The sequence below is a fragment of the Drosophila novamexicana genome, unplaced genomic scaffold (genome assembly GCF_003285875.2).
Source record: "Drosophila novamexicana strain 15010-1031.04,08,12 unplaced genomic scaffold, DnovRS2.1 tig00000689-arrow-pilon, whole genome shotgun sequence".
Lineage (NCBI taxonomy): Eukaryota > Metazoa > Arthropoda > Insecta > Diptera > Drosophilidae > Drosophila > Drosophila novamexicana.
In genome coordinates, this window is record NW_020824818.1 from 1,703,698 (window position 1) to 1,718,194 (window position 14,497).

The window sequence follows — 14,497 nt, forward strand, 5'->3', positions numbered from 1 at the left end:
TACAAGGTATTTGAACTTCGAAAAACGAACTTCGAAATGTTATTTCTTATTTTTTGCTCAATTTTTCCCAAATTTCTTTGGCAGGACAATCCAGATAACCAATTCAAGAGCATACCATTGGGCTTATGGTGGGCTATTGTTACCATGACCACAGTGGGCTATGGCGATGTGGCGCCCAAAACGTATCCGGGCATGTTTGTGGGCGCACTGTGCGCACTGGCTGGTGTCCTGACCATAGCACTACCCGTACCTGTTATCGTTAGCAATTTCTCCATGTTCTATTCGCACACCCAGGTGACTATTCGGGCAGACGGTGCTGTGAAGCAGCCGCTGTGTTTACTAATTTAAAAACTGTTCGCTGCAGGCCCGCTCCAAGTTGCCAAAGAAACGCCGCCGAGTGCTGCCCGTGGAGCAGCCGCGTCGCAAACGGGAGCCGCCGGCACCGCATCGAGGCCGGACCAATGCCATTAAACAGACAACGCCGACGGTGCCGGGCGTAGTAGGCGGGCATACAACTATACAGGCGCCTACGCCCATGTTCAAGGATGCATTTGGTAGCGCCAAAATTGGTGAGTAGAGCTCATTGTGTTTCTCTCTCACTCGCTATCTCGCTATTCTATTACACACACACATTGTGCTGCTTATTATTCTATTGTGTATCTCATTCACACACTGTGCCAGTCGCTGTAGTTGTTGCTAAAAGTTGTTTATAATTTGTTATTGTTTTTTCCGTTGTGGCTTTTTGTGTGTGCAGCTGTCTAAGGCAGCCGACGGCCAACTGGCAACTCTCTCAACAGTCCACAACAGCCAACACAAACATGCAGACACCAGACAACAGAACAGGCTCAACTAAACTTGGTCAACTCACACTCTAGTACCACAAACACACACACACACACATACATGCCACATATGTACATACGCACAGCATGCTAAGCTCTCCGGAGGCCAAACTAATTTCATTCAATTTATTGTTTAATTATTTTATTATTTATGCACCCTTCAGTGCGGCAAGGCTCAGCTGCTATCGCTCCCACATGGCCTTTGCCTCCTCCCTGGGGCATCTTATGCTAAATATGCAAACTCTCGACTGCTACTGCTATATTTTAAAAGCATTCTCAGTTGCGTATATGCATCAGCGTAAGCTGCTCTGGAGTTATTCATCTAAAGTGCTTTGCTGGCGTCGAGCCAGACGCTAATTAAAGTTGAGTCGAAAACATTTTGCATATTCTACTACATTTTTTTGCATAATTATACCCTGAATCCATTAAAAATGTGTATAAGGGTATATTGTATTTGTGCAAAGTCCAAATGTATGTAACAGGCAAAAGGAAGCTTCTCCGACCCCATAAAGTATATATATTCTTGATCGGCATCAATAGCCGAGTCGATCTAGCCATGTCCGTCTGTCTGTCCGTCCGTCCGTCCGTATGTATGAACGCAAGGATCTCAGAACCTATAAGAGCTAGAGACTTGAAATTAGATATAGATGCTCCTAGTTCCCGCACAGATCGAGTCTGTTTCCGATAATCGATAACTTACTCCGTTTCCAAGCAATCGATAAAAATCGATATCGATATCATGTTTTTTGGCAATTTTGGTAAATAATAAGAACTAGAGTCACCAAACTTGACATTAAGCTTCTAAAATAGAATATATATATGCATTTGATGTTGGAAGAAGAGGGTTCAGCGTATCCCCTAGGCGGGAGCTCCCGACTAGAATCTTTTACTTGTTTTCTTTTAAATTTGTCATAAATGATTCAAATGATGCAAAGTCCCGTTCATACTGTCGTATTAAAATGTGCATTCGGGTTTACTTTATATTTCCCAAACCCTCTAGCAATTGAGTTAAAATCAATTTCCGAGTAAAAAAGTGGACACGCTGATTTGAAAAACAACTTTCAGCCTAGGATATTGAGAGTTTGGGGCTGGTACTCTTTTGACTTTATTTACTTATTTCAACATATTTTGTTTTTATTCGTTTTCAAACTCTACATTTATATTTTTTTATATATATTTAAAGTGTTTGATAATTGTTTTCTTAAGCCTATAACTTTATTTTTCCAAATCATAAAATCAGTGGAGAAAACATGATGGACTTAATAGAATTTGCGTTTTCAAATAAAATTTTTTGTTCTTACATTTTGCTTTCATTATGGGTTCTTCGATGTACATAAAATCGATTGAAAGCATAATAATTAATTTAGTTGATAAACATTACTCCGAATTACTGAAGGTTCCATAAGATGCGAGTCCCTTTGTATTTGCGGGGAATATATATATCATATGATAAGGCACTTTAATTCATTATTGATTTTAATTAATTGTGTTTTTGTAGGGAAAAATCACTTTTTTTTCAGAAGTTATTCGGTTTAATTATTATTTTTTATGGGCATTTTCCATTTAGCACTTACACACACACACATCAAATTCAATACTGCATATTTATGACTCACGCATACCAATACACATAATCAGAGACTGACCAGCGACCCGTGCGTGTGTATATGTATGTGTTATTATTTGCGTGCGCATTTGTGTTTATTCGCATATTGAATATTTTGTATTTCCGTGCATTCTTTTCGATGTTGTTTTGCCGTTTATTGTTTGTTTGTAATTCCCCCCAAGCCCCCAATTGCTTCTGATGCTGTGAGTGTGTGTGTGTGTGTGTGTGTGTGTGTGTGCTATGTAACTGTAACTGTAACTGTAACTTGTAACTCGTAACTGTAACTGTAACTCGTAACTGTAACTACAAATGTATGCGTGTCAGGCAACGTGAACGGCGTGAATGTCATTGGCCTGCATCTGCACAGGGCGCCGCCAACGACCTGCGCGGCCAACTGCCACACCCACGCGTATGCAACATACGCCCACAGTCACGGCCAAGCTCCGAGTGGCCATGGCCATGGGCCACAGGCGACGACGCTGAACGGCGCCACTGCCGCCATGTCTGCGGGCTACACAGCAACAACGACGACGACGTCGACGCCGCTGCCGCCGCCGCTGCTGCTGTCGGCCGCTGGTGGCGCTGCTGCCCCTGCTCCTGCTCCTGGCCCCTCGTACATCAGTTGTAAGTGTTGTCTTGTCCATGTCTTGTCTAGAATTCTTTCACATTTTGTCCCCAGCAACCCAGTCTGACCCCGACTCATACAATCGCATGCATCCTTGCAACGGGCATGAAATGTTTGATATATTTTTAAAGACATACGCAATTTCCTTTTAATGGCTTGGTAAAAACTTTTATGGAGCACCCCTTGCCAGCCACAGGTCCACCAACGCACAATTAGTGTGGAGCTTGGAGCTGGGCAAGCTGGGGGCTTGTTAAAATTTATTGCATGCTATAAATTTGAGTGCTATAATTTTGTCACTTGAGCATCGAGTCAATAAAAATAAGGACAAAACTTTTTATGTTTCGTTAGCATTTTGAAAGCATTTTCCGCATTTCTCGGTGCACACATCCTTTTGCCCAATTTTATATTTAATTTTAATTACAATTTTATTATGATAGCAAAATGCCTCTTTTATGCCATATTTTGAATGACCATTTTCATCTTGCCACACACACACACATACAAAGGCACAGAGCCAAAGGCTTGGCACCATAGAAAAGTTCATTTACCGTCAAACAAATTGAAAAACTTTTTCCATTTGCTCGTCCAGCAAAGCTGTGGAAAAATTGCCCAAACTGAAAAGGAAGCAAAAAATTTGTTACGTCCACCCAATGTAAAAACGTGTCCAAAAATTTAAGCTTCACAGCTCGCTCGATGTGCATTTTAATTAAAGGACTTAAGGACTGCAACGCAAGTCAACCGTAAAGTGCTTTCCCGAGTTCCTTAGCTCCTGGCGCCTGAGGAATTTCACGCTGTCACTGATTAACTTGACGAACTTATATTTCCACTGAGTTAATCAAATTGTTCACTAACTGTGCACAGTGGTGGAACATATTTTATATATAAACATTATATTATCTTCATTTCATGTGCTGGTCAATGTCGCGCCATAATTGTTTAAATGTGCTTTATCTCTGTAAACGAAATTTGAGCTACGCGAGCGGTTTTTGATGCTCTTTCCATAAAAATATTTATAGAAAAAACCTTATCAGTCATATGAGTATATACAAACAAGTAAGAGAGTTCTTTTTGGGAGTGCCCAACTAAGAATACCCTGTTCCGCTCGTCAAGTCGACATTTAAAGCATATATACATACACACATGAACGCAGGTGCTCTTGATTTATGCAGCAGCTGGTCTATGCGAAATGTACTCTAGAATTTATAGTCAAATACTTATAAAATTTTCAGGGGTTAAATATGGCACCCAGGTGTACAATATATACTAGTACGTTATGTACCCACTTGCACGATTTAATTTAATATAAAACCTTGAACACTTCAAAGTTCGGTTCGGACTGTTACATAACCCTAAATGGGAAATATATTTAATTACATGTCACACAACATTTACCCTCCAATTTTTATAAAACTACATATTAATTTTTATAAAAAGTTAAAATTTTATAAAAATAGGTATTAAGTTAAAATTGATTAATTATTAGGTGAAAATACGTATTTTGTCTAGTATTATGAAATAATATTTAAAATTAAAAGGGAATACTCGACTGTATGCTAATGACTTATGACTTTTAAGAAGTCATTGCTAGGAAAATATCAATTATAAGCCGTTGAGGCTTATAGTTTATGTAAAGTTATACAAATCAGTCAAAGACAAATGTTCAGATGGCATCTGTTTAGTCTGACAATATTGATAATATTCAGTGGATGCTGAATCTTATGACATAGCATAAACAACCCGACTCAGGGCATAAAAATCATCGATTATTTCGGTTGCTTTAAAAGCCGCTTGCGAATGTTGTTTTTTCATAAAAATAATTTGTCTACACGAAAGTAAAGTGCTTGAAGCAAATGTGTTGAAAAATGAATATGTATTGTATACAGTTTGTTATATTGCTGATACTGCAACTACATAGTTCGCGCTGTTCTGAGCAATCTTTAGACGTAAATACTTTACACTCTTCCGACACTGAATTGGATGCTTGGCAGCTGGATAGATTGATTGAAGAATATGAACAAAGTATTCAGGAGAACGAACAAAAATTATCTGAGCTGGAAAATGAAATGGGAACTCAATTAGCCAGTGTTGACTTCAACAATTTAATAAATTTCAGTACTGAGCTTGCTGATGCACATTCTCAGGAAGCACGCATAGCCGAATTAGAGTTAAAAGTGAAGGAGCAAGAATATCGACTTGAAAAACAGGAATATATTCTAAACAAGTACAGAGAGAAACATGAACATCTGCCCAGCCAGTGTTCATTTTATGCTGGCATATTGGATAGTACTCAACTTATAAAAGTGGGAAGCATGGAACCCATATTGGTGCGTTGTAAGGTTGAGAACGGTTCTCCTTTCATGGTTATACAGAGACGTTTGGATGGAACAGTCAATTTCAATCGCAGCTGGACAGAATACAAAGAGGGCTTCGGAGATGCCAATAGCGAGTTCTTTATTGGTCTCAACATGATTCACCAAATAACAACACAACAAAGGCATGAACTACTCATTATTCTAACAGATTTCAACAATGAGAATCGATTTGCCAGTTACGATAGTTTTGTCGTTGGCAGTGAAGATGAGAGTTATGCATTAAAAGAGTTGGGTAGTTATTATGGAAATGCGGGCGATGCATTAATATATAATAAGCTCATGAAGTTTTCAACCTATGACAGAGATAATGACGAACACCCAACAAATTGCGCCATTAATTTACAAGCTTGGTGGCATAAATCTTGCACTTACAGGTAGCTAAATGATAATTGGAATACCTGAGACTAATTTGATTTTATTGATTTTTTTTTGTGTTTTAAGCAATCTGAATGGCATATACCCTGGACCAAGTGTTCAGCCAGGGTTTGGCATCTTTTGGATGCCTTGGGCTGGCCAATTTCATCATTTAAAGACAGTACAAATGATGATTCGACCAAAATGCATATAATTCTTGCTTCAATAAAAGCTTAAGTATTTGGCATCTTCAGAACAATAAATGTTACCTTTGATACCTCTTGTATTTCTATATGAAATCCATATATAAAATGTAAAATTTGACAAGTATTAAATAGTTTTGAATGTTGTCAAAGTTTCAAAGTAATGCTACACAGCCCATATTTGTAAACATTTTAAGATTTATTATTATTATTAAAAATGAAAAGGTCGTAAAAACAAACAATATAATAAGTATTGTTACTATCATTATTATTTTTTTATAATTATTGTTATTATATCTATTATTGTCAATATCTTTATGATCAGTCTTATCATTATTATTATTATTATTATTATTATTATTATTATTATTATTATTATTATTAATATTAAACTTAATATTAATAATATTAATAATAATAATAATTATTTGTATTATTATTATTTACTTGCTTAAAAATTATTCTATGACATTTCTAGCTAATCTTCCCACTTGTGGCAATCTTGACTTATTCAAATTTAAGCTAAAACTGAACTGTAATTTAATAATTTTAACAACTTCAAACGTAATAGCCGCACCCACTTCCTTTTCCTTCTGGCACTTCCTGCATATTTCTAAAATGTGTTGCGCTCTGTGCGAGGGCTGTGAAAAATTTGATTTCTCTGTGACCGGAAAATGCCGTAGTACGTGCTGCAGTCAGGAGTATTTGGCACAAGTTTTAAGCACAGTTCTTGCGCTTTCACTTAGGTGACTGTAACACAGCTCTCCTCGACCCCCTTTCTTGGGCACGAACTTCAAAGACCATAAAAATAGCAAGTAAATCATTAGCAGGCATAGTTGGTGGGCGTGAAACTGTGGCAAGGTTTCTGTCGACTTCTAGTGGTCATTAAAATGGGCAACGCACTACAACTGTGGCGACACGGGGGCGTCAGCATATTTATGGGAACAGTGGTGCGCACAGTGGTGCATATTTGCATGCAAGCAACGCACAAGCATTTAAATGCAATTGCATCTGAATCAGCTCTGGACATTGCAACATTAAAAAATACCTAAAGGCATTCTGTTGAAGAAAGAGCGATGGTGTTGGGGGGAAAGCGCCAGTTTTTTTTTTGCTGAAGCCTCTATTTATTTTTACGCCCATTTGGTGGGCGTGTTGGCTGCTCCACTTGGTGCATGGTGCCTGGCAGCTGCGGCGAAAATTAATTTTTTCACCCTTACGTCGGGTATTTTAATAATATCACCAAATGTGCCCAGCTCCATTAAATATGTAAACTCATGATCAAAATAAAAACTGACTAACAAGTAGCAAGAAAAGATATGTAAATTATAATCCTTACGATTTTATTACACTTAGATTTTATTTAATTTAGAACAGCTTGCTATTATAGCCTGCATATGTAAGGGTATTTATTGGCCGGCATAACAACAGTTTTTGTACTTTCTTGTTGCGAGTATTTTAAATTGTTGCTTTTGCTGGAAAAACTGCCAAGTAAAATATTTTCACACTACTTGCTGGCGAGCTTGCACTTTTCTGGGCTTGCATTTTTAATGGCTAACGAAAAGCCGCCTGAAATGGGAAAATTGCAGAGAGATATAAGTATTTATAATAGGAAATATAATGGGCTCATATTTGAGTAATATATAAATAGCAGTAAGCAATCAAAGTTCTAATGAAACGACGTTTAGAAAATAAACTAAATGGTGTAAGATATTGCAACAGAAAGACTTAAAAACTAAATAACATAACTATTTGTAGATTATTTATAAATGTTTTTTGGTATTTTTTCTCAGTTAACCTAAATGTTGCATTCCAAATAATAAACATAAATGACATTAATCAGTGCTGCATTTTTTTTTGGTTTTTTTTTGCATGTCCTTAAAATACATTGAAGTAAAATTTGAGTTTTGATTGCGCACTTATCGAAAAATATTATGCACATTTTCACTTTCCCATCAAAAACTTTTGCCTTTTGATGAATATTATAATGTATATATACAAAAAGAAAACAAACAAAAATTTGATTTTATAACTTTTAGATTTTTTATGAAACTTTTAACAACATATTGTAAAGTACATAGGAAAAAAAAGTACAGAATTTCCTGCGTGCCTTTTTAAAGTTTTCGCACGGCCACGAAGGACTTGTGATTGTTTGCAATTTCTTTTTTTTTCGTTTTTACTTTAACTTTTTGTCAGGCGTTACATTGTTTACTTCTGGCCACAACTTAAATATTAAACTGGTTGCCTTTTAGCGGACTACTTAAACGTGCCGGCAGTTCAGAGTCTGCAGCCGAGAGCGGCAACCACTGGACACGATTTTATGCTGCCTCTACAGCCGAAACTTGTCGCGCCTCTGGGTGAGTTGATAATTTTGTAAGGTCGCATAACTTTCTGATAGATAATTGTGTAAGCAGGCGGTCGGGTGGGGAGGGTGGCAACATAGTTGAACCCACTTGTAGCCACATACGCGCCCTTGGGCCAAATACTTTCAGTGCCATTGTTGAAATGCCATTTCAAAGCGCCGCACAAAAGTTGAATGGTATGCGGTGGCGGGGGCGGGTTCTGCCTGCAACTGCATCTGCATTGTGGCCAGCTGTGCCGGTTCGGTTCGTGTGTCCTGTGCAAAAGTTTCCACTGATAACAGTTTGGGTCAATATTAGCACAGTGGGCACACAACTGCCTGCACACTGTGCCGGGCGATAACCCAATGCGCTGACATGCGCTTGCACTTCCGTTTCCGTCGGTGTCTTTGCCATTGCCTGTTCGCAAATTAAAGTGGCAACATATATTAAGGACAATGTTTCGTTCGACTGCTTTTCATTTACAGAACGCAGAGAACAGCATCCTCTGCAGCTGACCGCTCACAACTTGGCCTCGGATACGCATCAACTGTACGCCGGCCACGCCCATGGGTCCAAAGCAGGCACCGTACTAAGTGTGCCGCCCACCATCAGCATGACGCACACACAAATGCCGCCGGGCATGGCCAGCATGGGGCAGCGCACACCGAATCTCAGCTACCGGGCAACACATACGCACACACATGCGCCCATTCAGCAGCCCATACCACAGCACTATCAGCACCTGGGCTCTTCAAGGTCTAGCGGTCTGGAGTCGACCAACTGCAACATCCAAATCTCAGTAGCTGGTGCCGCTGGTGCTGCTTGTACAGAGGAGTTGAAGACGCCCAAAGTTACGCTTCTCGATGATCTGAGCGATGAGGTTAACTCCTCAACGGATGACTGCGCTGATTGCTGCCTGGTGGATGACAGTGATACGTACGAGGCGAGCAATAACAATGGCTCCTGTGCGAATCAGGAAGTCGAGCAGGAAAGCGCCACTGCCGAGGATAGCGGTGACAGTTTGGGTGGCATTTACATTGGTCCCACCCATTGATTTTCGGCCATTAATTGGGAATTTCCATGCTAGGTACGTACATTTGTTGACATTCATATGTGTTTGTGTATATGCAGGCCATGCCCAGTGGGTGCTTCACTGTAAACAATATTCCACATTTTGTCGCTTACTTATATACCCTTTCTATATGATTGCAAAGTAAAAGGCCCTCAGCTTTTAAAGGCATTTGGTTTTATATTTAAAGTACTGATAATTTGAATATTTGTTTTGGCATTTTTAATAATTTGTTAATTTGTTCCTTTTCTAAAATTCTAAACGAGTTCATAGTTACTCATTATTAGCAAAATTTTTGAAAAAACCTCTGTCTGTCTGTTTGCAAGATAACCTAATGAAATTGATGCATACTCCTTATATAAATTTGACTCTGCCGGCTTGAAAGAATATTGGAGAAGTTAATAAGAATAATCGATCATTGTATGCATTCAGTTCCCTATTTTTACTCAATCACAAAGTAGTATTAGGTATATCATGTAACTCCCAATGAATTAAACTGTGTAAAATTGATAATCTTCATGGAATAGAAATATATTCCTCTTTCTTCCCTTAAATATTCCCTATATCGTGATTTGTAAATACTACCCACCACCCGAGAGTATTCAAAATATTAAATGCTTGCCTGTTTTATATTCCATCATCTGGTGGAAATTAAGTTTAATAAATATACGTTTTGGAAACGCCCCAGACTAGGCCAATAGCCAAACATGTCTTGAGTATGGCGGCGAGCATCCGTAACATTTGTGTTGTCCTTATAACTGTCATGTTGACAACTGTCATTGACAGAGATATATGTATCTAAGCATCCGGCAAGGGACTGACTATTTTCATGCCAAGACAAACACACAGCCGGACAGTGCACAAAGGCAAACATATCATCCATATAAACGTGTCCACTTTCTTGTCTGGGGTGGGGATAGTTGTTAAGCCCGCTCCTTGCCTGTTTCCGCTTTATTTCTCGAATTCGGTCTCGGTGACTGTGTCTGACACGCCAAGGTGTTCATTGTATAAATCTTGGGCAGCTGTAAACATGGAACTATAAATTTTAACACTCGAGTAAACTTCACCTATTTCTTTTCCATCTTTTGCGCTCTCCTCTGTCCGATTTTTAGTGTAACGCTCACTGAAAGTTCGAATAAAAAGTGTCAATCGGGATTTTTATCTGACGCATTGACGTCCACCATTTCAATGAACTTACAAATAACTAGTAAGAGTTTACTAGAGCAGACTGAGCTACTAAATAATACCCTGTACATATAATGCCAATGAGTACGTCTCATGGAAATATACCGAAAAGTGTTTGTGTTAAATTTTTTAAGAATAATAAGTTTAATATAATTACTTGTACTTTTACTATTCTTATCATGATCATTATCATTATCATTATCATTATCATTATCATTATCATTATCATTATCATTATCATTATCATTATCATTATCATTATCATTATCATTATCATTATCATTATCATTATCATTATCATTATCATTATCATTATCATTATCATTATCATTATCATTATCATTATCATTATCATTATCATTATAATTATCATTATCATTATCATTATCATTATCATTATCATTATCATTATCATTATCATTATCATTATCATTATCATTATCATTATCATTATCATTATCATTATCATTATCATTATCATTATCATTATCATTATCATTATCATTATCATTATCATTATCATTATCATTATCATTATCATTATCATTATCATTATCATTATCATTATCATTATCATTATCATTATCATTATCATTATCATTATCATTATCATTATCAATTTATTGTTGTTTGATTTCAATTTTTTTTTTTTAGTTTCCTGCTTGAATGGGTCACTAATAGATAGCTGAATAATAGATAGATATTTACATTAGAAATATTATATTAATTGATGAGGGTTTTTGGCACAGACAGATAGCCGCAAAAAAGACCGCAATGCAATCATTTATAGCACACATTAGCAAAAAGTAGTTTGAATGAAATCAGATTTCATTTTAGTTTTGTTATATTAATATGTATAATATGTATATGTATATAGAAAAATCTCCAACCTTCTTTTATATACCATCTTTGTCTGTTATAACTGGCACAGGGTATAATACTATGTCGACACAATGGCGACCATAGCTAAAAGTAAATGGCGCCAAGCTAAATTTTCTTCTACCCCAAAAAGGATATTTTCCCATTCCTTTCTTTTTCCCAGGCGTGGCTGCAGACAGATATATACTTATATATTTGGTCGACTGATAAGCGGCAGATTTGACATAAGTTTTGACTATTTAACATTTTACTGAATTAAAGTGGTTTATATAAATAAAAAATCGAATATGTCAATGAGAAAAAAATAGAGAATACTTTTTGTAAATATTGTTTTAATTTTTAGGGCAGGGTATCAAGAAAAATTTAAATAGCGCATGTCCATTAAAACTTATCTGAGGTTCAAACGTAATTTTTGGTCCAATACTTATAGTTTTTTGATGTGTAATAAACTAAATAGAGACAACACGGCAGAAATGTAACGCGAAAACTAAATTTGGGAGGAAACAAAACAAAGGATAGATTATAAAAAAAAGAAAGGAGGTGCAGGAAGAATATATATAAATGTAAACCAAATCGAATGATGCGTCTTAGGAAATATAGTAAGTAGTAAGTAAACAAATGATTAGTAAGGCTCAAAAATCTCGTTATAAATGAAGAAACATTTTAATTATTACCTATTTAAAATTCAATAAAATCAATTTTAAAACATATGAAATTTATATAACGAAATAATAATTGTTTTCGTAATTAATGAGTCGTATAAACATTGTAAACTGAAGTATCAAATTTATTTAAGCCTTTTCAACAGCAGCAGTGATACTTTGTTCTATATAGCCCATAACTCTTTGATAATTTAAGCATTTCAACAAACTCCAAAGTTCATATATTACAAAGTAATATAAAATATAGAAATTATTACAGTTTGGCTATGGCTCTTCAATTGAAACAGTTGTGCACATTTTGTTAATGTAAATTATAATTGGTCTTATGATTAAAAGGAATTTAATTGCGTTACTGCATAGCAAAATTTAATTTGAAAAATTTTAAAAGGGACAAACATTGTCAAAATGGAAAGCAGGAATACAGTTAAACAAATTCTGTAATTATAAATATAACAAATCACCTGCCCTCCCCATCAGCATGAAGCTTAATCGAAACCAGGTGAATAAATATATAAATGATAACCACTTTTTGGATTAAAAACTGTGTGTGTAAATATAAAATATAGTATTTGAAAAAAAATATTAAAATAATGATGAAAAAATACAATTTGCATTAATTGAACGCACGAAGATAAAAACTAAAATAAACTGTACTTCCATAAATAAAAACGCCATTACCAAATTGTAATAAAATAAAATTACAATATACATATATATATAAACATTGTTTACAAAAAGCCCAACAATTTGAGCAAATTTTTAAATGTTAACAGTAACACAATTTATATTTAAACAAATTAACAAATTGTGGTGTGTGTGCACCAGCAAAAAATTTCCAATTTTAAAAATAAAAATAAAATTTCTTTGAATATACACAAAACCAAGGACGGCAAAATTTCATCAGCAATCTACCAAAACACGTACTCCCATACACATGGTAATTTTGCTATGGAACAAGGTAATTCAATTTTTTCTTACAGCACGCAAAGGGAAGCCTTGTCAACAACAACCGGCCTTGTTTTCTATTCCCTTGAAAAAGGCATTTTCATTTTGCGAGAAGTGCAGATATTTGCGGTACTTTTTCTTAGAAATTGTGGTCGAGATAAATTTAAAAAAAATAGGGCAAAAATTAAAGCGTAAGTTAAAGATAAAGTTATGGTTAAACTAATGCTGAAGTTTACGGCAATGGTGATTTTAAGAGTAATGGTAAGGATAATGGTTAACTTAAATTTGAACCTGAAGGTAAAAGTGATCTATTGTCAGAGACGAATTTCTCGTCTCTGCAGCTTACTTAAGTTCATTTTCAGTTAAGTAAAGTATAAACTTTACATATAAACTTTATAGTATAAACTAGAAATGATAAGAGTAACATTTTAATATTCATAGGACTTAAGTTAAAATGCATTAAGTTAAAATTTCTTTAAGAGTTGGATATAGAACTATGCCTTTATTTACAAATATATATTCGGTAGAAATTAATGTTAATTTATTGGGAATAACGTTAAATTGGGAATAACGTTAAATAAAAATGTTAAATTTTTTGCAAAGGTCGGGAATGAGAACTGAATTCCGACTATTCAATACATGAAAACCATTTATATTTGTGTATTTTAAAGGGTATCTTATCTTCTGCATTTTCGATGGCCGTTATTTCTTGTTAATTTTAAAAGCAAACACACCAGCCGCCATTTAGCCATTAACGACGAATCAGCAAGGGCTAGAAATTATAGCCACATAGCCCTCATATGGCCATTCCGCAACAAATTTATGTACGCCGCATTTTTAGGGGGCGAAAAAAAGACTGAGGACTGCAAGTGATGGGCTCTAATGTAGACACTTAAATACACACGCACACAAGCACAGCACCCGCCCACCGACACACACATATGAAGAATACGGTATAAACCGTTTGCACATCAAAGCGCAAATCCATTAGGCATAAAACCGCCAGGCAGGTAGAAAAAAAGCTGATACGAAAAGTCAGAAGCTTATCTATGTGTGGCTGTGGCTGTGGCTGGGTGGCCCCAAGAGTGTGCTAAGCTAAGAGGCGGATGAGAAGCGCCGAGAGAGGCGGCTCGAAAGCGAGCACAAGATAAATGAGCAGCACCTGCCTGCCGACAAATTATTTGGCATAATTCACTTTGAGCCCTATTCGCATATGTTTCTGGTTTTCGGTCGCCGAAATCTCGACCGGCTGCTTAATATTTCATGGAAAATATGCGTATGTGCACTTGGTACAAGAATAAGAAAGTAGACAAAAATGTGGCTTGGCTAAGCAATTTGACCTAACCAAAATTTGAAAATTTAAATTGAATCCTGAGGATTTTTTATTTTTCGAGGCATTGACTTGAAAAATGAAAA

At 36.2% G+C, this 14,497-nt stretch overlaps 1 protein-coding gene across 1 annotated transcript in view; it reads left to right on the top strand.

Annotated features, from left to right (window-relative positions):
* Positions 1-14,497, top strand: part of LOC115762991 (potassium voltage-gated channel protein Shaw) — an 89,797-nt gene that overhangs the window by 37,646 nt on the left and 37,654 nt on the right. The window contains exons 8-11 of the mRNA XM_030705377.1: positions 85-294; positions 365-569; positions 8,252-8,356; positions 8,827-9,428. Coding sequence (XP_030561237.1) covers positions 85-294; positions 365-569; positions 8,252-8,356; positions 8,827-9,395 — 1,089 coding nt within the window. The 3' untranslated portion in view covers positions 9,396-9,428. The remainder of the gene's footprint in view (positions 1-84; positions 295-364; positions 570-8,251; positions 8,357-8,826; positions 9,429-14,497) is intronic.